The sequence below is a fragment of the Symphalangus syndactylus genome, chromosome 5 (genome assembly GCF_028878055.3).
Source record: "Symphalangus syndactylus isolate Jambi chromosome 5, NHGRI_mSymSyn1-v2.1_pri, whole genome shotgun sequence".
NCBI classification, from domain to species: domain Eukaryota; kingdom Metazoa; phylum Chordata; class Mammalia; order Primates; family Hylobatidae; genus Symphalangus; species Symphalangus syndactylus.
Window position 1 is genome coordinate 151,911,641 of NC_072427.2, and position 17,804 is coordinate 151,929,444.

Sequence of the window (17,804 nt, forward strand, 5' to 3'; positions counted from 1 at the left end):
ACCTTCCCTGGACTATCTACCCTCCAGACATTTACAGGAGAGAGAAGGAAATTTCCTTTATATAAGCCACTGTTATTTGGGATCTGTTAAAGACAAACTTTATCTTAACTGCCACAAACACATTCAAGTATTTTATTTAGAAATACAGATGCAAGGACAGGCATGATGGCTCACACCTGTAATCCCAGCACTTTGGGAGGCCAAGGCAGGTGGATCATGAGGTCAGGAGATCAAGACCATCCTGGCTAACATGGTGAAACTCCATCTCTATTAAAAATACAAAAAATTAGCCGGGCATGGTGGCACATGCCTGTAGTCCCAGCTAATCAGGAGGCTGAGGCAGGAGAATCACTTGAACCCAGGAGGTGGAGGTTGCAGTGAGCCGAGATTGTGCCACTGTACTCCAGCCTGAGCAACAGGTGAGAGAGCGAGACTGTCTCAAAAAAAAAAAAAAAAAAAAATACAGATGCAAAGAAAAAAGAAATACAGATGCGAATGGTAGAATAAAAAGATGAGGCCGGGCGCGGTGGCTCACACCTGTAATCCCAGTACTTTGGGAGGCCGAGGCGGGCGGATCACGAGGTCAGGAGATCGAGACCAACCAGACTAACATGGTGAAACCCCGTCTCTACTAAAAATACAAAAAATTAGCCGGGCATGGTGGCGGGCACCTGTAGTCCCAGCTACTCAGGAGGCTGAGGCAGGAGAATGGCATGAACCCGGGAGGCGGAGCTTGCAGTGAGCCGAGATCTCACCACTGCACTCTGGCCTGGGTGACAGAATGAGACTCCGCCTCCAAAAAATAAATAAATAAAATAAAAGATGAAGGAGTTGAAAGAGTTGGCATCTAGGAAGATCCAGGAAGTTGCACTTGGGAATGAGCAGAAGAGGCCCAAAGGACTTCTGTTTCTGCTTTAAACCTTGTACTACAATTTTATGTTTTAAGCTATGCACATAAAATAAATGTAATTGTAAAAAAGAAAAAAATAGGCCGAGTGCAGTGGCTCATGCCTGTAATCCCAACACTTTGGGAGGCCGACGCAGGCCGATCATTTGAAGTTAGGAGTTCGAGACCAGCCTGGCCAACATGGTGAAACCTATCTCTACTGAAAATACAAAAATCAGCTGGGCGTGGTGGCGCACGCCTATAGACCCAACTACTTGGGAGGCTGAGGCAGAAGAATCACTTTAACCCATGGGGCGGAGGCTGCATTGAGCCAAGATTGCTCCACTGCACTCCAGCCTGGGCGACAGAGCAAGACTCTCTCTCAAAAAAAAAAAAAAAAAAAAAGAAAAAGAAAAAAGGAAAAAAAAAAAAGAAAAGCCGGGTGCGGTGGCTCACACCTGTAATCTCAGCACTTTGGGAGGCCAAGGCAGATCACCTGAGGTCTGCAGTTCAAGACCAGCCTGACCAACAAGGAAAAACCCTGTCTCTACTAAAAATACAAAATTAGCCAGGAGTGGTGCCACATGCCTGTAATCCAAGCTTACTCGGCAGGCTGAGGTGGGAGAATCGCTTGAACCCGGGAGGCAGAGGTGGCGTTGAGCTGAGATTGCGCCCGTTGCACTCCAGCCTGGGCAACAAGAGTGAAAAATTCCATCTCAAAAAAAAGAGAAAAAGAAAAGAAAAAGGAAAAAATAAGCAACTATCAGAGCAAGAAGTGGTCAGAGCAGGGACAGTCTGGAGGGCCGACCCAGAAGTAAGGGAGACTCTAGGGAAGCCGAGCAAAGCAACAATGGTGGGGGTGGCACCGGTGTTGGGTGTGGGGAAGAAATGAATGGAAACCCGTGGGGGTGGGCAGCTGGTCTGGGGCCACCGTGTTGGAGCCAGGCAGGGGCCCCGTTGTCACTGACTTCAGCCATTTAGAGACCCACTCAGGGCTCCTGCTCCTGCCCCAAGACCACTGTTTTGAGCTAGGGTTCCTAGAGGACTTTCCAACGGGAACAGAAGCCTGATCTGGGCCTTCCAACAGCTATTCAGTTTTTATTCTTGCTTCACTTTTCTTTTTTCTTTTTTTTTTTGAGACAGAGCCTCACTCTGGCACCCAGGCAGGAGTGCAACAGTGCAGTCACGGCTCACTGCAGCCTTGACCTCTTGGCCTCAAGCGATCTTTCTGCCTCAGCCTCTCCAGTAGCTGAGACTACAGGCTAGCACCAACACACCCGGGTAATTGTTTTTATTTTTACTAGAGATGGCGCCTCACTTGTGGCCCAGGCTGGTTTCAAACTGCTGGCCTCAAGTGATCCTCCCACCTTGGCCTCCCAAAGTGCTGGAATCACAGGCTTGAGTGAGCCACCATGCCCGGCCCCTGCTTCATTTTTCCAGATGCCCCCTCTTCCATCCAAAAGTCATCGTGGCCCCAAGCCAACTGCTTGGTCCTTCCCATGTGGCACTGGATAGTTTCTGTTGTGTTCTGCAACCCCAGCCAATCACAAAGATCAAGCCGTTTCTGGTGACCCTCTGCTGGGTTGGGGGGGTCTTTTCCTAGGGGAGTGGTCTCCAGCACTCTGCCTCTCCTAGGATCTCTCCAGCCTGCCTTGCAGAGCAGGTATCTGTGAGCTCACATTCCTCGCACCCCACATGACAGGCTGGGACTAGACCTGTCTAACCCACACCAGGCACACAGAAGATTCGGCATGTGTTTGTTGCATGAATGAGTGAGTGAATGAGGGAAAGTAGGGATGAGTGAGCATCCTTCACAGCCAAGGTGGGCAGCCTGCTGGTCAGGCACCGGCTGGGGTACAGCTTGTGGGGTGCTCCCCACCTGCTCTGGGGGGACGTTCTACCCCACCCAGACTCGCCCTTTCCAAGATTCCCACTCCCACCTCTGCTCGCCGCCAGGGGCCCCACCCTCCACACCCCCTCACAGGCTTCTCCTCAGATGCCCCCATCCCTTGGGAGCCTACAAGGAAGAAAGCAGTCTCCACCCGACAAAGCCCCAAGTGGTCATCCCCTTCCGTGGCCCGGCAGGAACCCCAAGGGTCTGGTGTCGGTCCCTTGCCTCAGCCTCAGGTACAGGGCTGAACCTGACGGGCTCCTTACCATACATCTTGCCCTCGTCCGACAGGATGATTTTGCGCCTGCCGCAGGGCGGGTAGATGGCCAGAGCCTCCTGGAAACTCTGCTCAATGTCCGGGCTCCACACGCCCTCTGCGTCATTGTCGATGGGCTTGTCCAGTGCCTGACTGCCCCCAGAGACGTTGCTCCCCTCGGGGGAGGTGGGAGAGCTCCACTCGTTGGAGGTAATGGTGCCGGCCTTGCCCTCCAAGGCTCCGCTTGGAGGAGCGCCCGTTGGACCTGTGGGGACAGGAACCACAGCCCGGGTGAGAAGTGGAAGAACTGTGTAGGCCGTGGGATGAAGGCACTCCGGGGAGTGCCAGAGCCCAAATCAGTTGCTCAGGAAGCAAAGCATGAAGTGAAAAGATCTGTGAGAATCAGGCCTGGGGTCTCGAACAGGTCATTTCCCCTCTGGAGAGCTCGTCTTCCCAGCTGTCGAATGAGCACAATGACCTAGGCACTCCCTGATATCAAGGAACCCAGATAAGGGCTGAGAAGTAGGAGACAAGGATGCAGTGCCAGGGATGCACTGATGTTAAATCAACCCTGGGCAAGAAGCATGCAAAATCCTGGATCCTGTTGGTGGGAATGCAAAATGGTGCAGGCCGGGTGCTGTGGCTCACGCCTGTAATCGCAGCACTCTGGGGGGCTGAGGCAGGCAGATCACTTGAGGTCAGGAACTCAAGACCAGCCTGGCCAACATGGTGAAACCCCGTTTCTACTAAAAGTACAAAAATTAGCCAGGTGTGGTGGCGGGCACCCGTAATCACAGCTACTCAGGAGGCTCAGGCAGGAGAATCACTCGAATCCGGGAAGCAGAGGTTGCAGTGAGCCGAGATCCCACCACTACACTCCAGCCTGGGTGACAGAGCAAGACCATATGACCCAATATCTGGATATATACCCAAATAAACTGAAAGCAGGGTCTCAAAGATATATGTGTACACTCATGTTCATGGTAGCATTATTCACAAGAGCCAAAAGGTAGAAGCAAACCAAGTGTCCATCAATGGATGAATGGATGAACAAAATGTGGTCTATACCTACAGTGAAAAAGGAGCGTTAAAAGGCAAGGCAACCGGGACACGTGCTGCAGCACAGACAGACCTTTAGGACATTATGCTGAGTTGAAACACGCCAGTTACAAAACAACCCAAACACCGCATGGTTCCACTGACGAGGTATCTAAGCAGTCACAATAGGCCAGGCACAGTGGCTCATGCCTATACTGCCAGCACTTTGGGAGGCTGAGGCAGGAGGATCCCTTGAGCCCAGGAGTTTCAGACCAGTCTAGGCAATATAGGGGGACCCCATCTCTACAAAAAATTAATTTAAAAAAAATTAGCCAGGTGTGCTGGCTTGCACCTATAGTCCCAGCTACTCTGGAGGGTGAGGGGGGAGAATCACTTGAGCCTGGGAAGTCAAGGCTGCAGTGAGCCATGATTGTGCCACTGCACTCCAGCCTGGGTGACAGAGCAAGGCTCTGTCTCAAAATAAACAAATACAATAAAACAAATATAAAGTAGTTGGCAGGGTGCAGCGGCTCACACCTGTAATCCCAGCACTTATGGAGGCTGAGGCAGGAGGATCATTTGAGTCCAGGAGTTAGCAAGATCTCATCTCTACTAAAAATTAAAAAAAAAAATTTTCTTAAGTGGTCAAATAGAAACAGAGAGTAGAATGGTGGTTACCAGGGGCTCGTGGGAGAAAGATACAGAGTTGTGACTTGAGGGGTACAGAGTTTTGGTTTTGCACGATGAAGAAGTTCTGGAGATCTGCTGTGCAGCAATGTGAATATACTTAACACTACCAACCTGTATACTTCAAAAGGGTTAGGATGGCACATTTTGTGGTCTTTTTTAACCACAATGAAAAATTTTTTAAAATGCATATACAATATAATGTAGGTCACTATTCTCCTGTTCCCTTCCCGACTCAGGCTCTTTCTAAAAGAAACAGTCTGGGCAGCCCCTCACACACTGGAGCAATGGCACGATCGACTTTCTGCTGCCTCTGGAGGCTCCTGGACACAACCCCACCTTCCCCTAACATGAGACGAATCCAGTGACCTCTTGGCTCCAACCATCCAAGCTGTAAGCTTCCAAACACAGTTCTCAGGGGTTTGTGAAGGAGCAGGACATACCAGCAATCTTAAGGCAGTTTTTGGGTTATGAGTACCAGGTGGGAACCACATACCTCCTACAGCCCTCCCAGAGCCCCCAACTTCTCTCCGTCCCAGCCACTGAGTCCACTTGTAAAGGAGGACCTCACCCCATCACACACATTGCCCGTCCCTTCTCCCTCACTATCCTTGAGGAGCAATGCAGTCCAGCAGCCCAAACCCAGGCTAGGGGTCTAAACCCCTGAGTTCCACCACTTCCACCTCGGATCCTCTGAAGTGGGACCTCCCAGAGCATTCCTCACTTATCATTCCCCTCCACACCGTCAAACCTCTCATCTCCCACCCATGGCCTGTGAGAAGGACAATTTCCTTCACAGAGAGGCACTGTGAGGGAGGGGGTGAGGATCGAGGGAAGGCAGGGGCTAAGTGTGGGAGGCACATCCCAGGAGGAGAGGTCAAAAGGAGCTTGGCAAAGCAGCTGGCACAGACATGCAGTGGGAAAGAGGTTAGAGACACTGACACGTAAAGCAGGAACCGGCCGGGCGCAGTGGCTCACGCCTGTAATCCCAGCACTTTGGGAGGCCGAGGCAGGTGGATCACCTGAGGTCAGGAGTTCGAGACCACCCTGGTGAACACGGCGAAACCCTGTCTCTACTAAAAATAAAAAAATTGGCCGGGCATGGTGGCGGGTGCCTGTTAATCCCAGCTACTCAGGAGGCTGAGGCCAGAGAATCACTTCAACCTGGGAGGCAGAGGTTGCAGGGGGCCAAGATGGCGCCACTGCACTCCAGCCTGGGCAACAGAGCAAGACTCCGTCTCAAAAAAAAAAAAAAAAAAGAGCAGGAACCACCCCTAGGAAACCTAAGCCAGCTCCTTCAGCTTGCTGTAAAGGGCACTGAGGCCCAGAGGCCTAAGGACGTGCCCAAGATCGCGCAGTGAGGCCAAGGTGCAGGCCAAGGTCTTGTTCTCAGCCCTTCAGAGTCACTGGCCTTTTTAGTGTAACAAGCGTCACCTGTTGTCTCTGTGGCTGTTAAAATAAGTTTTCATGAGAGTTTGTCTGGGGGCAGAGTCGCTTGATCGGGAATAAACTAGCTTATTCTCTTACCAGAAATTCTGGTCTTGATTCTATCCTGAACATGAAAACATTTTTCCATACTTCCAAAACAAACTTTGTTTTTTTTGTGAGGGGACAGAGTCTTGCTCTGTCACTCAGGCTGGTGGGCAGTGGTGCAATCTCAGCTCACTGTAACCTTCGCCTCCCAAGTTCAAGCAATTCTCTCACCTCAGCCTACTGAGTAGCTGGGATTACAGGCACACATCACCACACCCAGCTGATTTTTGTATTTTAGTAGAGACGGGGTTTCGCCATGTTGGCCAGGCTGGTCTCAAATTCCTGACCTCAGGTGATCCATCCACCTCAGCCTCCCAAAGTGCTGAAATCACGGGCGTGAGCCATCATGCCCAGCCCAAAACAAACTACTTAAAAGAGTTGTCAACTTTAATTTCTGGCAATATAGTAGATAAGATGATTTTAAAACTCTCACTCTATAAATAAATTTAGAAACGACTGAGCAAAGCTCCCTTAGTAATGAGGAAGCTGTTTTTTTATTTTTCATCACTTTAAATTTTGACTTTTTTTTATTTTTTAGAGACAGGGTCTTGCTCTGTTGCCCAGGCTGAAGTGCACTGGCAAGATCATAGCTTAGTACAGCACTGAACTCATGGGTTCAAGAGATCCTCCTGCCTCAACCTCCTGAGTAGCTGGGACTCTAGTCACGCACCACCATGCCCGGCTAATTATTTATTTATTGTAGAGATTATGTATTTACTGTAGAGGTCTCACTATGTTGCCTAGGCTGGTCTTGAACTTCCAGCCTCAAGCAATTCTCCCTCCTTGGCCTCCCATGGAGTGAGCCACCATGCCCGGCCCCAACTGGGTTTTAATGGCTGCTCAGAGATGAGACCTTAGACCTAAGAGATGCAGAGAAGCTGAAACTGGGAACTATACCTAAATCCTCAGAGAACCAGTAGAACACTGACAAAATATGGCAGCGAAGATTCTCTGGGCCAGGCATTCTCTGGGCCAGGCGAAGCGGCTCATGCCTGTAATCCCAGTACTTTGGGAGGCCGAGGCGGGCAGATCACTTGAGGTCAGCAGTTCAAGACCAGTCTGGCCAACATGGCAAAACCTCATCTCTACTAAAAACACACAAATTAGCTTGGCATGGTGGCACACGCCTGTAATCCCAGCCACTCGGGAAGCTGAAGCAAGAGAATGACTTGAACCTGGGAGGCAGAGGTTGCAGTGAGCTGAGATCACGCCACTGAACTCCAGCCTAGGCAACAGAGACTCCATCTCAAAAAAAAAAAAAAAAAGATTCTCTGTCTTAGCCCAAATTCTAGATATAAAAAAGAATTCTTAAAAAAAAGAATTTGCAACCAACGGCCTACCCTTTAACGGATTTGAAATTTGAATTTTATATCGCTTAGTAACCTCCAGCCAATTCTTAAAAATAAACAGTGGTCCCAGGCTGAAAATCTCTGAAGAGATTATGTTTAAATGATTATTGACCTAAATAAGGAACTGTAAATATGGGAAAGAACAAGATATTATCAAAAATACAAAGTAGGCTGGAAAAAGAACTACATCAAACATTTTAGTCATTGAAATTAAAAACTCAATGGTTGGGATTAACAAGTTAGATGCAGCTAGATAAAGAAGTAAGAATCTGGAAGACAGAGCTGAGGAAATTACCCAGATGTATTTTTTAAATGACAGTAAAGAGCAAGGAGAACAGAATAAGGCAATTCAACATCAGAATTCCAGAAAAAGAGAACATAGAAAATAAATACAGTAGAGCAACATTTGAAGAGATAACAGCAGGCAATTTTCCAGATGAATAGAAGAGATGACTCCAATAATTCAGGAACCATGCTGAATCCTAACCAGGATAAATTCAAATAAAAGGAACACATCACATAGGGACACTGCAGAATACTCAAAACAGATATCTTAAAAGCATGGAGAGTGAAAAAGGGCAGATTATCTAGAAAGGAAGGACTATTAAACTGATATTGAACTTCTTGGTCTGGTGTGGTGGGTCATGCCTGTAATCCCAGCACTTTGGGAGGCCAAGGCAGGTGGATCTCTTGAGGCCAGGAGTTTGAGACCAGCCTGGGCAACATAGTGAGACCCCCGTCTCTACTAAAAAGACAAAAATTAGCTGGGTGTGGTGGTGGACGCCTGTAATCCCAGCTACTTGGGAGGTTGAGGCATAAGAATCGCTTCAACCCAGGAGGTAAAGGTTGCAGTGAGCCCATATTGCGCCATTGCACTCCAGCCTGGGCAACAGAGGGAGATTCTGTCTCAAAAACAATAATAATAACAAACTGATAGCAAACTTCGTAACGGTAACACTAGAAGACTCAATATTAACATTACCAAGTTGTTAAAAGAAAATATCTGTTAATCTTGAATTTAAAACCCAAACAAAAAATCATTCAAGAGTGAAGATTAGGCCGGGCGCGGTGGCTCACACTTGTAATCCCAGCACTTTGGGAGGCCAAAGCGGGCGGATCACGAGGTCAGGAGATCGAGACCACGGTGAAACCCCGTCTCTACTAAAAATACAAAAAATTAGCCGGTCATGGTGGCAGGCGCCTGTAGTCCCAGCTACTCGGAGAGGCTGAGGCAGGAGAATGGCGTGAACCCGGGAGGCGGAGCGTGCAGTGAGCCGAGATAGCGCCATTGCACTCCAGCCTGGGCGACAGAGCGAGACTGTCTCAAAAAAAAAAGAGTGAAGATTAAATAAAGGCATTTTTAGACAAAAATAGAGAATTTACCAATCGAAGAGCTTCACTGAGAAAAACAGGGCTGGGCATGGTGGCTCATATCTATAATCTCAGCACTTTGGGAGGCCCAGAGGCAGAAGGATTGCTTGAAGCCAGGAGATCCCACAGGGTGGGGGCTCGGTTTCACAGGACTGCCTCCCGACTTCCGATGCCAATCCCATGCCCTGGGTTGTTTTACCTGTGCTTCTGACCCACCAGCTATAGATGGGGTTCCTACAACCCTCTTCTTAGGATCAATTAACCTGCCAGAGTAGCTCACAGAACTCAGAGAAACACTACCTACCTTTACCAGTTTATTCTAAAGGATCTCACAAAGGATAGAGACGCATAGGGCAAGGCACGTGGGAAAGTTCGAGAAGCTTCCATGTTCTCTCCTGGGTATGCCACCCTTCAGGTCCCTCCACGTGTTCAGCTTTCTGGAAGCTCCTCGAACCCAGTCCTTCTAGGAGTCTACGGTGGCTTCATTACATAGGCATGATTGATTAAACCACTGGCCACTGGTGATCAACTTGACCTTCAGCCCCTCTCGCCTCCCTGAGGTTGGAGGGTGTGGCTGAAAGTTCCACCCCTCTAATCCTGCCCTTGGTCTTTCTGGAGTCTGGTCCCATCCTGAAGCTACCTAGGGACTGCAAGTCCTAAATCCACTCATTAGCATACAAAAAGACACATCGTTTTGAAGATTGCAAGGATTTTAGGAGTTGTATGGCAAGAAACTGAATGAAGTCCCAATATATCTTATTTTTTTTTTTTGAGCTTTTTTTGCCCAGGCTGGAGTGCAGTGGTGCAATATGGGCTCACTGCAACCTCTGCCTCCCAGGTTCAAGCGATTCTCCTGCCTCAGCCTCCCGAGTAGCTGGGATTACAGGCACCCGCCACCTCGTCTGGCTAATTTTTGTATTTGTATTTTTAGTAGGGACGGGGTTTCCCCATGTTGGCCAGGCTGGTCTCGAACTCCTGACCTCTGGTGATCGGCCCGTCTTGACCTCCCAAAGGGCTGGGATTGCAGGTGTGAGCCACAGCACCCAGCCTTTATCATCATTTTAGAGTGTACTCCTTCTACTTATAAAAAAAAAATTACTGTAAAACAGCCTCAGGCAGGCCCTTCGGGAGGCATTCCAGAAAAAGACACTGTTACCCTGGGAGATGATATCTCCATGCGAGTTACTGCCCATAAAGGCTTTCCAGTGGGGCAGGACATGCAGGTGGAAGACAGTGATACTGACGATCCTGATGCTGTGCAGGCCTAATGTGTGCGTTTGTCTCTGTTTTTATTATTTTTTTGAGATGGAGTTTTGCTCTTGTTACCCAGGCTGGAATGCAGTGACGCGATCTCAGCTCACTGCAACCTCTGCCTCCCGGGTTCAAGCAATTCTCAGCCTCGTCTTCCCAAGAAGCTGGGATTACAGGCGACCGCCACCATGCCTGGCTAATTTTTTGTATTTTTTTAGTAGAGACAGGGTTTCACCATGTTGGCCAGGCTGGTCTTGAACTCCTGACCTCGTGATCCACCCGCCTCGGCCTCCCAAAGTGCTGGGATTACAGGCGTGAGCCACCGCGCCCGGCTGATATGTCTCTGTTTTTAACAACAAAGTTAAAAAGTAAAAAAACAGGCTGGGCGCGGTGGCTCACGCTTGTAATCCCAGCACTTTGGGAGGCCGAGGCAGGCGGATCACGAGGTCAGGAGATCAAGACCACAATGAAACCCCGTCTCTACTAAAAATACAAAAAAATTAGCCGGGCGTGGTGGCGGGCGCCTGTAGTCCCAGCTACTCGGAGAGGCTGAGGCAGGAGAATGGCATGAACCCGGGAGGCGGAGCTTGCAGTGAGCCGAGATCGCGCCACTGCACTCCAGCCTGGGTGACAGAGCAAGACTCCATCTCAAAAAAAAAAAAAAAAAAAGTAAAAAAACAGCCGAGGCAGGTGGATCACGAGGTCAGGAGATCGAGGCCACCCTGGCCAACATAGTGAAACCCTGTCTCTACTAAAAATACAAAAATTAGCCAGGCATGGTGGTGCGCACCTGTAATCCCAGCTACTCGGGAGGCTGAGGCAGAAGAATCGCTTAAACCCGGGAGGCAGAGGTTGCAGTGAGCCGAGATTGTGGCACTGCATTCCAGCCTGGGGGACAGAGTGAGACTCCGTCTCAAAAAAAAAAAACAAAAAAAAACAAGATTTTGTAAACAGATGAAGGCTTATAAAATAAAGATGTAAATTAAGAAAATATTTTTGTACAGCTGTACAATGTATTTGTGTTTTTGGGTTTTTTTTTTTTTTGAGACAGAGTCTTGCTCTGTCACCCAGGCTGGAGTGCAGTGGCGCAATCTCAGCTCACCGCAAGCTCTACCTCCCGGGCTCATGCCATTCTCCTGCCTCAGCCTCCTCAGCAGCTGGGACTACAGGTGCCTGCCACCATGACTGGCTAATTTTTTTGTATTTTTAGTAGAGACGGGGTTTCACCGTGTTAGCCAGGAAGGGCTCAATCTCCTGACCTCGTGATCTGCCCGCCTTGGCCTCCCAAAGTGCTGGGATTACAGGCATAAGGTGTTTGCGTTTTAAGTTAAGTGTTATTATAAAAGAATCAAAAAATTAAGAAGTTTATAAAGTAAAAAAGTTACAGAAAGCCAAGTTAATATATTCTTGAAGAAAAAACATTTTAAATACATTTAGTGTAGCCTAAGTATCTGTTTTTATAAAGTCTACAGTAGTATCAGTAATGTCCTAGTGTACAGTAGTGTACGGTCAAGCCTACAGTAGTGCACATTCACTCACCATTCACTCACTGACTCACCCAGAGCAGCTTCCAGTCCTGCAAGCTCCATACATGGTGTACCTCATACAGGTGTGCCATTTGTTATCTTTTATGTTTTATTTTCACTATACCTTTTCTATGTTTAGGTATGTTGAGATATACAGATACTAACACTTACAGTTACCATTGTGTTATAATTGCCTATAGAACTGAGTATAGTCACACGCTGTACAGATTTATAGCCCAGAAGCAATAGGTTGTACCACACAGCCTGGGTGTGTCATAGGCTATAGCATCTAGGTTTGTGTAAGGGCACTCCATGATGGTTGCACAAGGATGAAATTGCCAAGAGACACATTTCTCAGCACGCATCCCCTTCATGAAGCAGCACATGACTATGCTTTGACTTTTTCCTCTTATTAATATCTCCCACATCTAACTAATGACCGTATCCTGTCTTTCTGTCGCCTAAATGTCTCCTGAATCTACTCTATCTCGCAGCCCTAATCCAAGCTTCCAGCGATGCACATCTGCATGACTGGTGCAACCCCATTCAGGCTCCATAATCTCTTCACCCCAGCCAGAGTGATTTTTCTAAAATGCAAACCTGATCACATGATTCCGCTACCTAAAAATTTTCAGTGCCTTTTCTTTGCTCTTAAGATAACACTAAACACTCCTTGATGGGATTTTCTAGCGCTTGCATCTGCTGATCCCTGCTCTCCGGCCATACCTTCCACCCACAGGCCCCACCCTCTGTCCTTCCTTCTTTGAACCCACCTCCAAGCCCCAAACTCAGCCATCCAAATCACCCCCCAACATGCTAGGCTCCTTCTCCATGCCTGGTGGAAGTGCTGCTACCTGAAACTTGCCTTCCATTCCTTGTTCACCTGACCAACGCTTGTTCAGCCTTAAGATCCAGCCACAGGTCACTCCCTCTGGGAAGATGACTTCAACCTTAGCAGACTCCTGCCTTTCCACATCCAGCCCCCATCTCCCAGGAAGGACTGGTCTCCACCACACTTTAGACACCATGGGGACAGGGACAGCTGTCTTCCTCTGTAAGTCCTCAGCACACTGCACAGAGCTGATGAACACAGAATGAACAAACGAAGGGATATTTGTTAAGTGTTATTGTGGAATAATGATTTCTCTGTCGGGACAACAGATTGCTCTGTGCTTAGTTTTGGGAAACAAAAGAAACTTCAGGAAATGTCTGGATTTTGGCATACCAGAAAAAGAGCCTGAATTGTGCATAAATCCCTTCAGGGCTTATTTTGGAGGCCTGTAGAATGGAAGTGTGATGTATGGGAAGCAAGAGCCTGGCTTTGGTTCCAGTTCTGCCACTAACTGCACAACCACAGACAAACCACGTCATTTCTCTGGGCCTCATTTTGCTCATCTGTAAAACAAGAAGGATGCCCTCATTGGGATCCAGCGTCATTTCTGTGCTAGCAGTATCTGTGGTTCACACTCCCTCCCCAGATCCCAGAAGTCTCCAGTGGCCTCTAAAAGTACCTTGCAGACTTTCACGTGTGGCTCTGCTCAGAAGGCTGGGGAACTGATCCATCCCGGAGGGCTGTCCCGCAAGAGAGATGACATAGTGAGATGTCATCTAGTGTAGGGCCTGACACAGTCAGTGCTCAAAAGAGCTATTTCTTATTGTCTTCGTTATTATTAAGCCATCAACAACGCCAAGTAGAAAGTCTCAAGCCCTAATGCCTAATATTCATAATTAATTAATCATTTCAATACCTGAGGCCTCTTAAGTCCTGGTTGTAGCCTAGATTTTCTTCTGGACCTGACACTAAGTACAGATGGATGCCCTGAGTCAGGTGGAGGGTGCAGTGGAGGCCAGGATGTCAGGAGATGGAAAGGAGGGCCGCCACCTCCCTTACCCCACCTGACCCCTTCTATGGTCTCTGGGCCCTGCTCCTCCTCAGAATTCCCCTTCCTTCACCCAAGCTGAGCTGGACTGGCCTGGTGAAGTGAGCACCATCAGTCCTTGCAGAAGCTGGGCCTAGGGCAGCCCAGCAGAACACACACCTGGGGAGAACCAAAGACTCCTAATGCCAGACCCTGCCCCACAAGTGGGGTTTTCTGAGGACCTGCACTCCATGTCCCTAGGATTGGGTCTGTCCCAGGAAAAGCAGGGCAGCAGGTCATCCAAGGCCCTGGGCCACAGGATTTGTTACCGAAATGGAGTTGCTCCCAGCCCCATGTGTCCCTGGTACCCCAGGTTCACAGTCGTTACTGGCGAGCTTCTCCTATGTGCCCGCGGCCCACATCCCGGGACTGGCAGCTGCCTCCCGCCACCAGGCAAACCTCCCACGCACCGCCCTGCCCTGCGGCTCATGGAATGGGGTAAGCCAGCAACAGCCTCCTCCTCCTTCCCCAAGTGCTCCACAGTGACCCAGGAGGGCCTGCCAGGGGAGAGCCGGAGGCGGGGGACAGATGGCATCGTGGAGCTGGGCCATGCGCTGTGAACAGAAGAGTAAAAATAATCCCAGACTTGGTTCTCAGGGCCCAGCCCAGGAGCCGACTCTGCCTCAGCCCCACCCAAAAGCTACAGGGTAGCCCCCAGGGCAACCCCAGAAGACAGCAGGTTGCTCCATCCTAGGGCCCACAGGTGCTAATTACTCAGGAATTTCCAGAAGGATCAGGAATGTATGGGCTTTTATTAAGATCTCCTTAATACTCAGAACAGTAAGCTCCTCCAAAAACACTTTCAGGACAGGAAGGGAATCAGGATGCCAAGTTCCAAATGGAGAGGCCAAGCCTCAGGGAGGGCAAAGGACGTACCCCAAGAAAAGGCAGAACAGACCCCAGGCCAACCTGACGTCCTCTCCCCAGTCCGATCCATCTCACGCTCCCAGAGCCCTCCTTTCAGAGCCTTCCACAGCCACTGTGATCCCTAAGCCCCTCACAACTCCTCCAGCCTCTAGAGCTGCGACAGAGAATTCAGAAGAAAACACCCTGATTTTGGGGGTCACTGGACTTCACCTCTCAAAATAAGAAATGAAGAAGTCTCTTCATTTTAAGAGAAATCATCTCTTAAAATGAGACAGGGGAAAGAGGAGCAGCAGACCCCAGCCTTCTTCCAGGCGCATCCCCACTACTCTCCAGCACGCCTGGGCTTCTCACCATCTCCTGAGCAACAAGTCTATTCATACTGCTTCCCTGCTTAGGGTGGGCCTCAGGACTAATTTAATTCCTGCCAACAGTCCATCAACAAACGCTTTATTTAAAGTACCTGTTCTTGGACTAAACTCTAGAGAAAAGGGTCCAGACCCTCCTGTGGCTCAGACTTTCGATGGGGATGGGAGACTAGACAGACATGCAAACAGGTAAGTGCTATGGAGTGGCAGAGGCTTGGGTAGAGGTAGGTAGAGGGCACAAGTGGGTGCAGTGAGAGGCCCCCTCCACCCTGAAGGGTTCCCTGAGCCCCAGTTCCCAGAGGCCCCTGAGCTGCTACACTGATTGCCTGAATGTGCCATGCTACTCTGGCCCATCAGTTGTCTGCTGTCTTCCATGCTAACTAAGCTTGGAAACTCAGGAGCTGGGAGACAAAGGGAGGAGGCCAGGGGACCTGGGCGGGAAAGAAGAACCTGTCCTGCAGGCAGTCCCAGGTGGGCTGTGCTGCCTCCTCATACAGTGCAAGCCCCTGTGCACTGGGCAGGCGACCCTGCAGGACAGATACACGCAGACCAGCACTTGTGGGAGGGCTGGGTGTCAAAGAGATGCCCAGGACACTGAGGGACACACATTTTACTACTTTAACACTAGGAGGTGCCAGTTTTGAATGCCCACTCTGTGTCAGGCACTGGGCAAAGCACTTGACTACATCTTCCTCAAATCCTGCCCCCATCCCCTTAAGGTAGCTGCACTGCCCCATTTGGCAAGTGAAGATGCCGAGGCTCCTCAAGGTGAAGTGCTGTGTCCCAGCCCAAAGCCAGTAAGAGGCAAGGCTCAGTCTGTGGCTCTGAAGCCCTTCCCCACTGCAAGCTGCCTCTTGCCCATCATGATGCTTTTTTTTTTTTTTTTTGAGATGGAGTTTCGCTCTTGACCTCAGATCATCCGCCCGCCTCGCCCTCCCAAACTGCTGGGATTACAGGCATGAGCCACCGCGCCCAGCCATTATGCTTCTTTGACCTATTTTGCTAACTTTTTTTTTTTTTTTTGAGACGGAGTCTCGCTCTGTCCCCCAGGCTGGACTGCAGTGGCGTGATCCCGGCTCACTGCAAGCTCCGCCTCCCGGGTTCACACCATTCTCCTGCCTCAGCCTCCTGAGTAGCTGGGACTACAGGCGCCCGCCACCACACCCAGCTAATTTTTTGTATTTTAGTAGAGACGGGGTTTCACCGTGTTAGCCAGGATGGTCTCGATCTCCTGACCTCGTGATCTGCCCGCCTCGGCCTCCCAAAGTGCTGGGATTACAGGCCTGAGCCACCGTGCCAGGCCCGTTTTTTTTTTTTTTTCTTTTTTTTGAGACAGAGAGTCTCGCTCTGTCGCCCAGGCTGGAGTGCAGTGGTGCGATCTCTGCTCACTGCAAGCTCTGCCTCCCGGATTCACGCCATTCTCCTGCCTCAGCCTCCCGAGTAGCTGGGACTACAGGCGCCCGCCACCACGCCTGGCTAATTTTTGTTTTTGTATTTTTATTAGAGACGGGGTTTCACCGTGTTAGCCAGGATGGTCTCGATCTCCTGACCTCGTGATCTGCCCACCTAGGCCTCCCAAAGTGCTGGGATTACAGGCGTGAGCCACCGTGCCCAGCCTGTTTTTTTTTTTTTAATTGAGACAGTCTTGCTCTGTCACCCAGGCTACAGTACAGTGGAGCAATATGGGCTCACTGCAACCTCCACTTCCTAGGTTCAAGAGATTCTCCTGCCTCAGCTTCCTGAGTAGCTGGAATTACAGGTGTGCACCAGCATGCCCGGCTAATTTTTGTATTTTTAGTAGAGGTGGGGTTTCATCATGTTGGCCAGAGTGGTCTCGAGCTCCTGTCCTCAAGTGATCTGCCCGCCTCGGCCTCCCAAAGTGCTGGGATTACAGGCGTGAGCCACCACATCCGGCCTATTTTGCAAACACTTCTGTTGGCAATCGGTAGGGGGATGATCTGACTCTGCAGCATGAGGGACGCAAGTTAGATGTGCAGAGTTGGAGGGAGGGGTAGCCTGGATTGGCAGGTTAAGGGGAGCTAGAGAAGTTTATCTCTGCAGACACAAAGACCTCTTGGTCTCTTTCGTTGCATGGACCCCACTGTTCCCACAGCCTCCAGTGAAGGTCCCAGCAGAGAGAGGCAGGGTTCCCAGGGTTTGTGTGAGGAAAGAATCGCAGGAGAAAACTGCCCTCCAATGTACAAGTGAGGAGACTAAAGCCCTGAGAGGTGAAGTGACTTGCCAAAGACCACAAAACCTGTTACAACTGAGACTAGAACCACATCTCAGTCCTGCACTTTTCTGCCACACAATTCCAACCTCCATGGCCATCACTGGATGCCTCTCAATGAACACAGGAGAGGGCTTGTTCCTAGGGAGGAGAGGAACAGGCTCCCCTGCCAGAGAGATCTCTCCCTGCTGATTCTCATGCCTAACACCTCAGCACGGGTACTTCAGTCCTGTGCCCTTCACTCACTCACTGTTCACTGGGCATGTACCCTATGACACGCATTGGGCGCTGCTGTGGTATGAATGTGCCCCTCAAAGTTCGTGGGTTAAAAACTTAATCCCCAACACAAGAATGTTGGGAGATGGAGCCTTTAAGATGTGACTAGGCCTTCCTGAATGGATTGATGCTGTCATCTCAGGAGGGAAGGAGGGAGAGTCATCTATGAAGATGCAAGTACAGTCAGTCCTCATTCATCACAGAATAGTCACAGATTTCGTATTTGCAAGTTTGCCAACTTGCTAAAATTTCCAACCCCCAAATCACTACTCCCAGCACTTTCACAGTCATTCGCGGACACAGTGTGCACTGAGCAGCCACAAATTCTCACTGACTGACGCGCACGCTCCCAGGTGAGG

The 17,804-nt window shown here is 49.8% G+C and overlaps 1 protein-coding gene across 2 annotated transcripts in view; it reads right to left on the minus strand.

Annotated features, from left to right (window-relative positions):
* The window catches only part of TEAD4 (TEA domain transcription factor 4), an 89,253-nt gene that overhangs the window by 52,332 nt on the left and 19,117 nt on the right, over nt 1-17,804 (minus strand). For both annotated transcript variants that reach the window (XM_063639916.1, XM_063639915.1), the window contains exon 2: nt 3,044-3,298. In XM_063639916.1, coding sequence (XP_063495986.1) covers nt 3,044-3,298 — 255 coding nt within the window. The remainder of the gene's footprint in view (nt 1-3,043; nt 3,299-17,804) is intronic.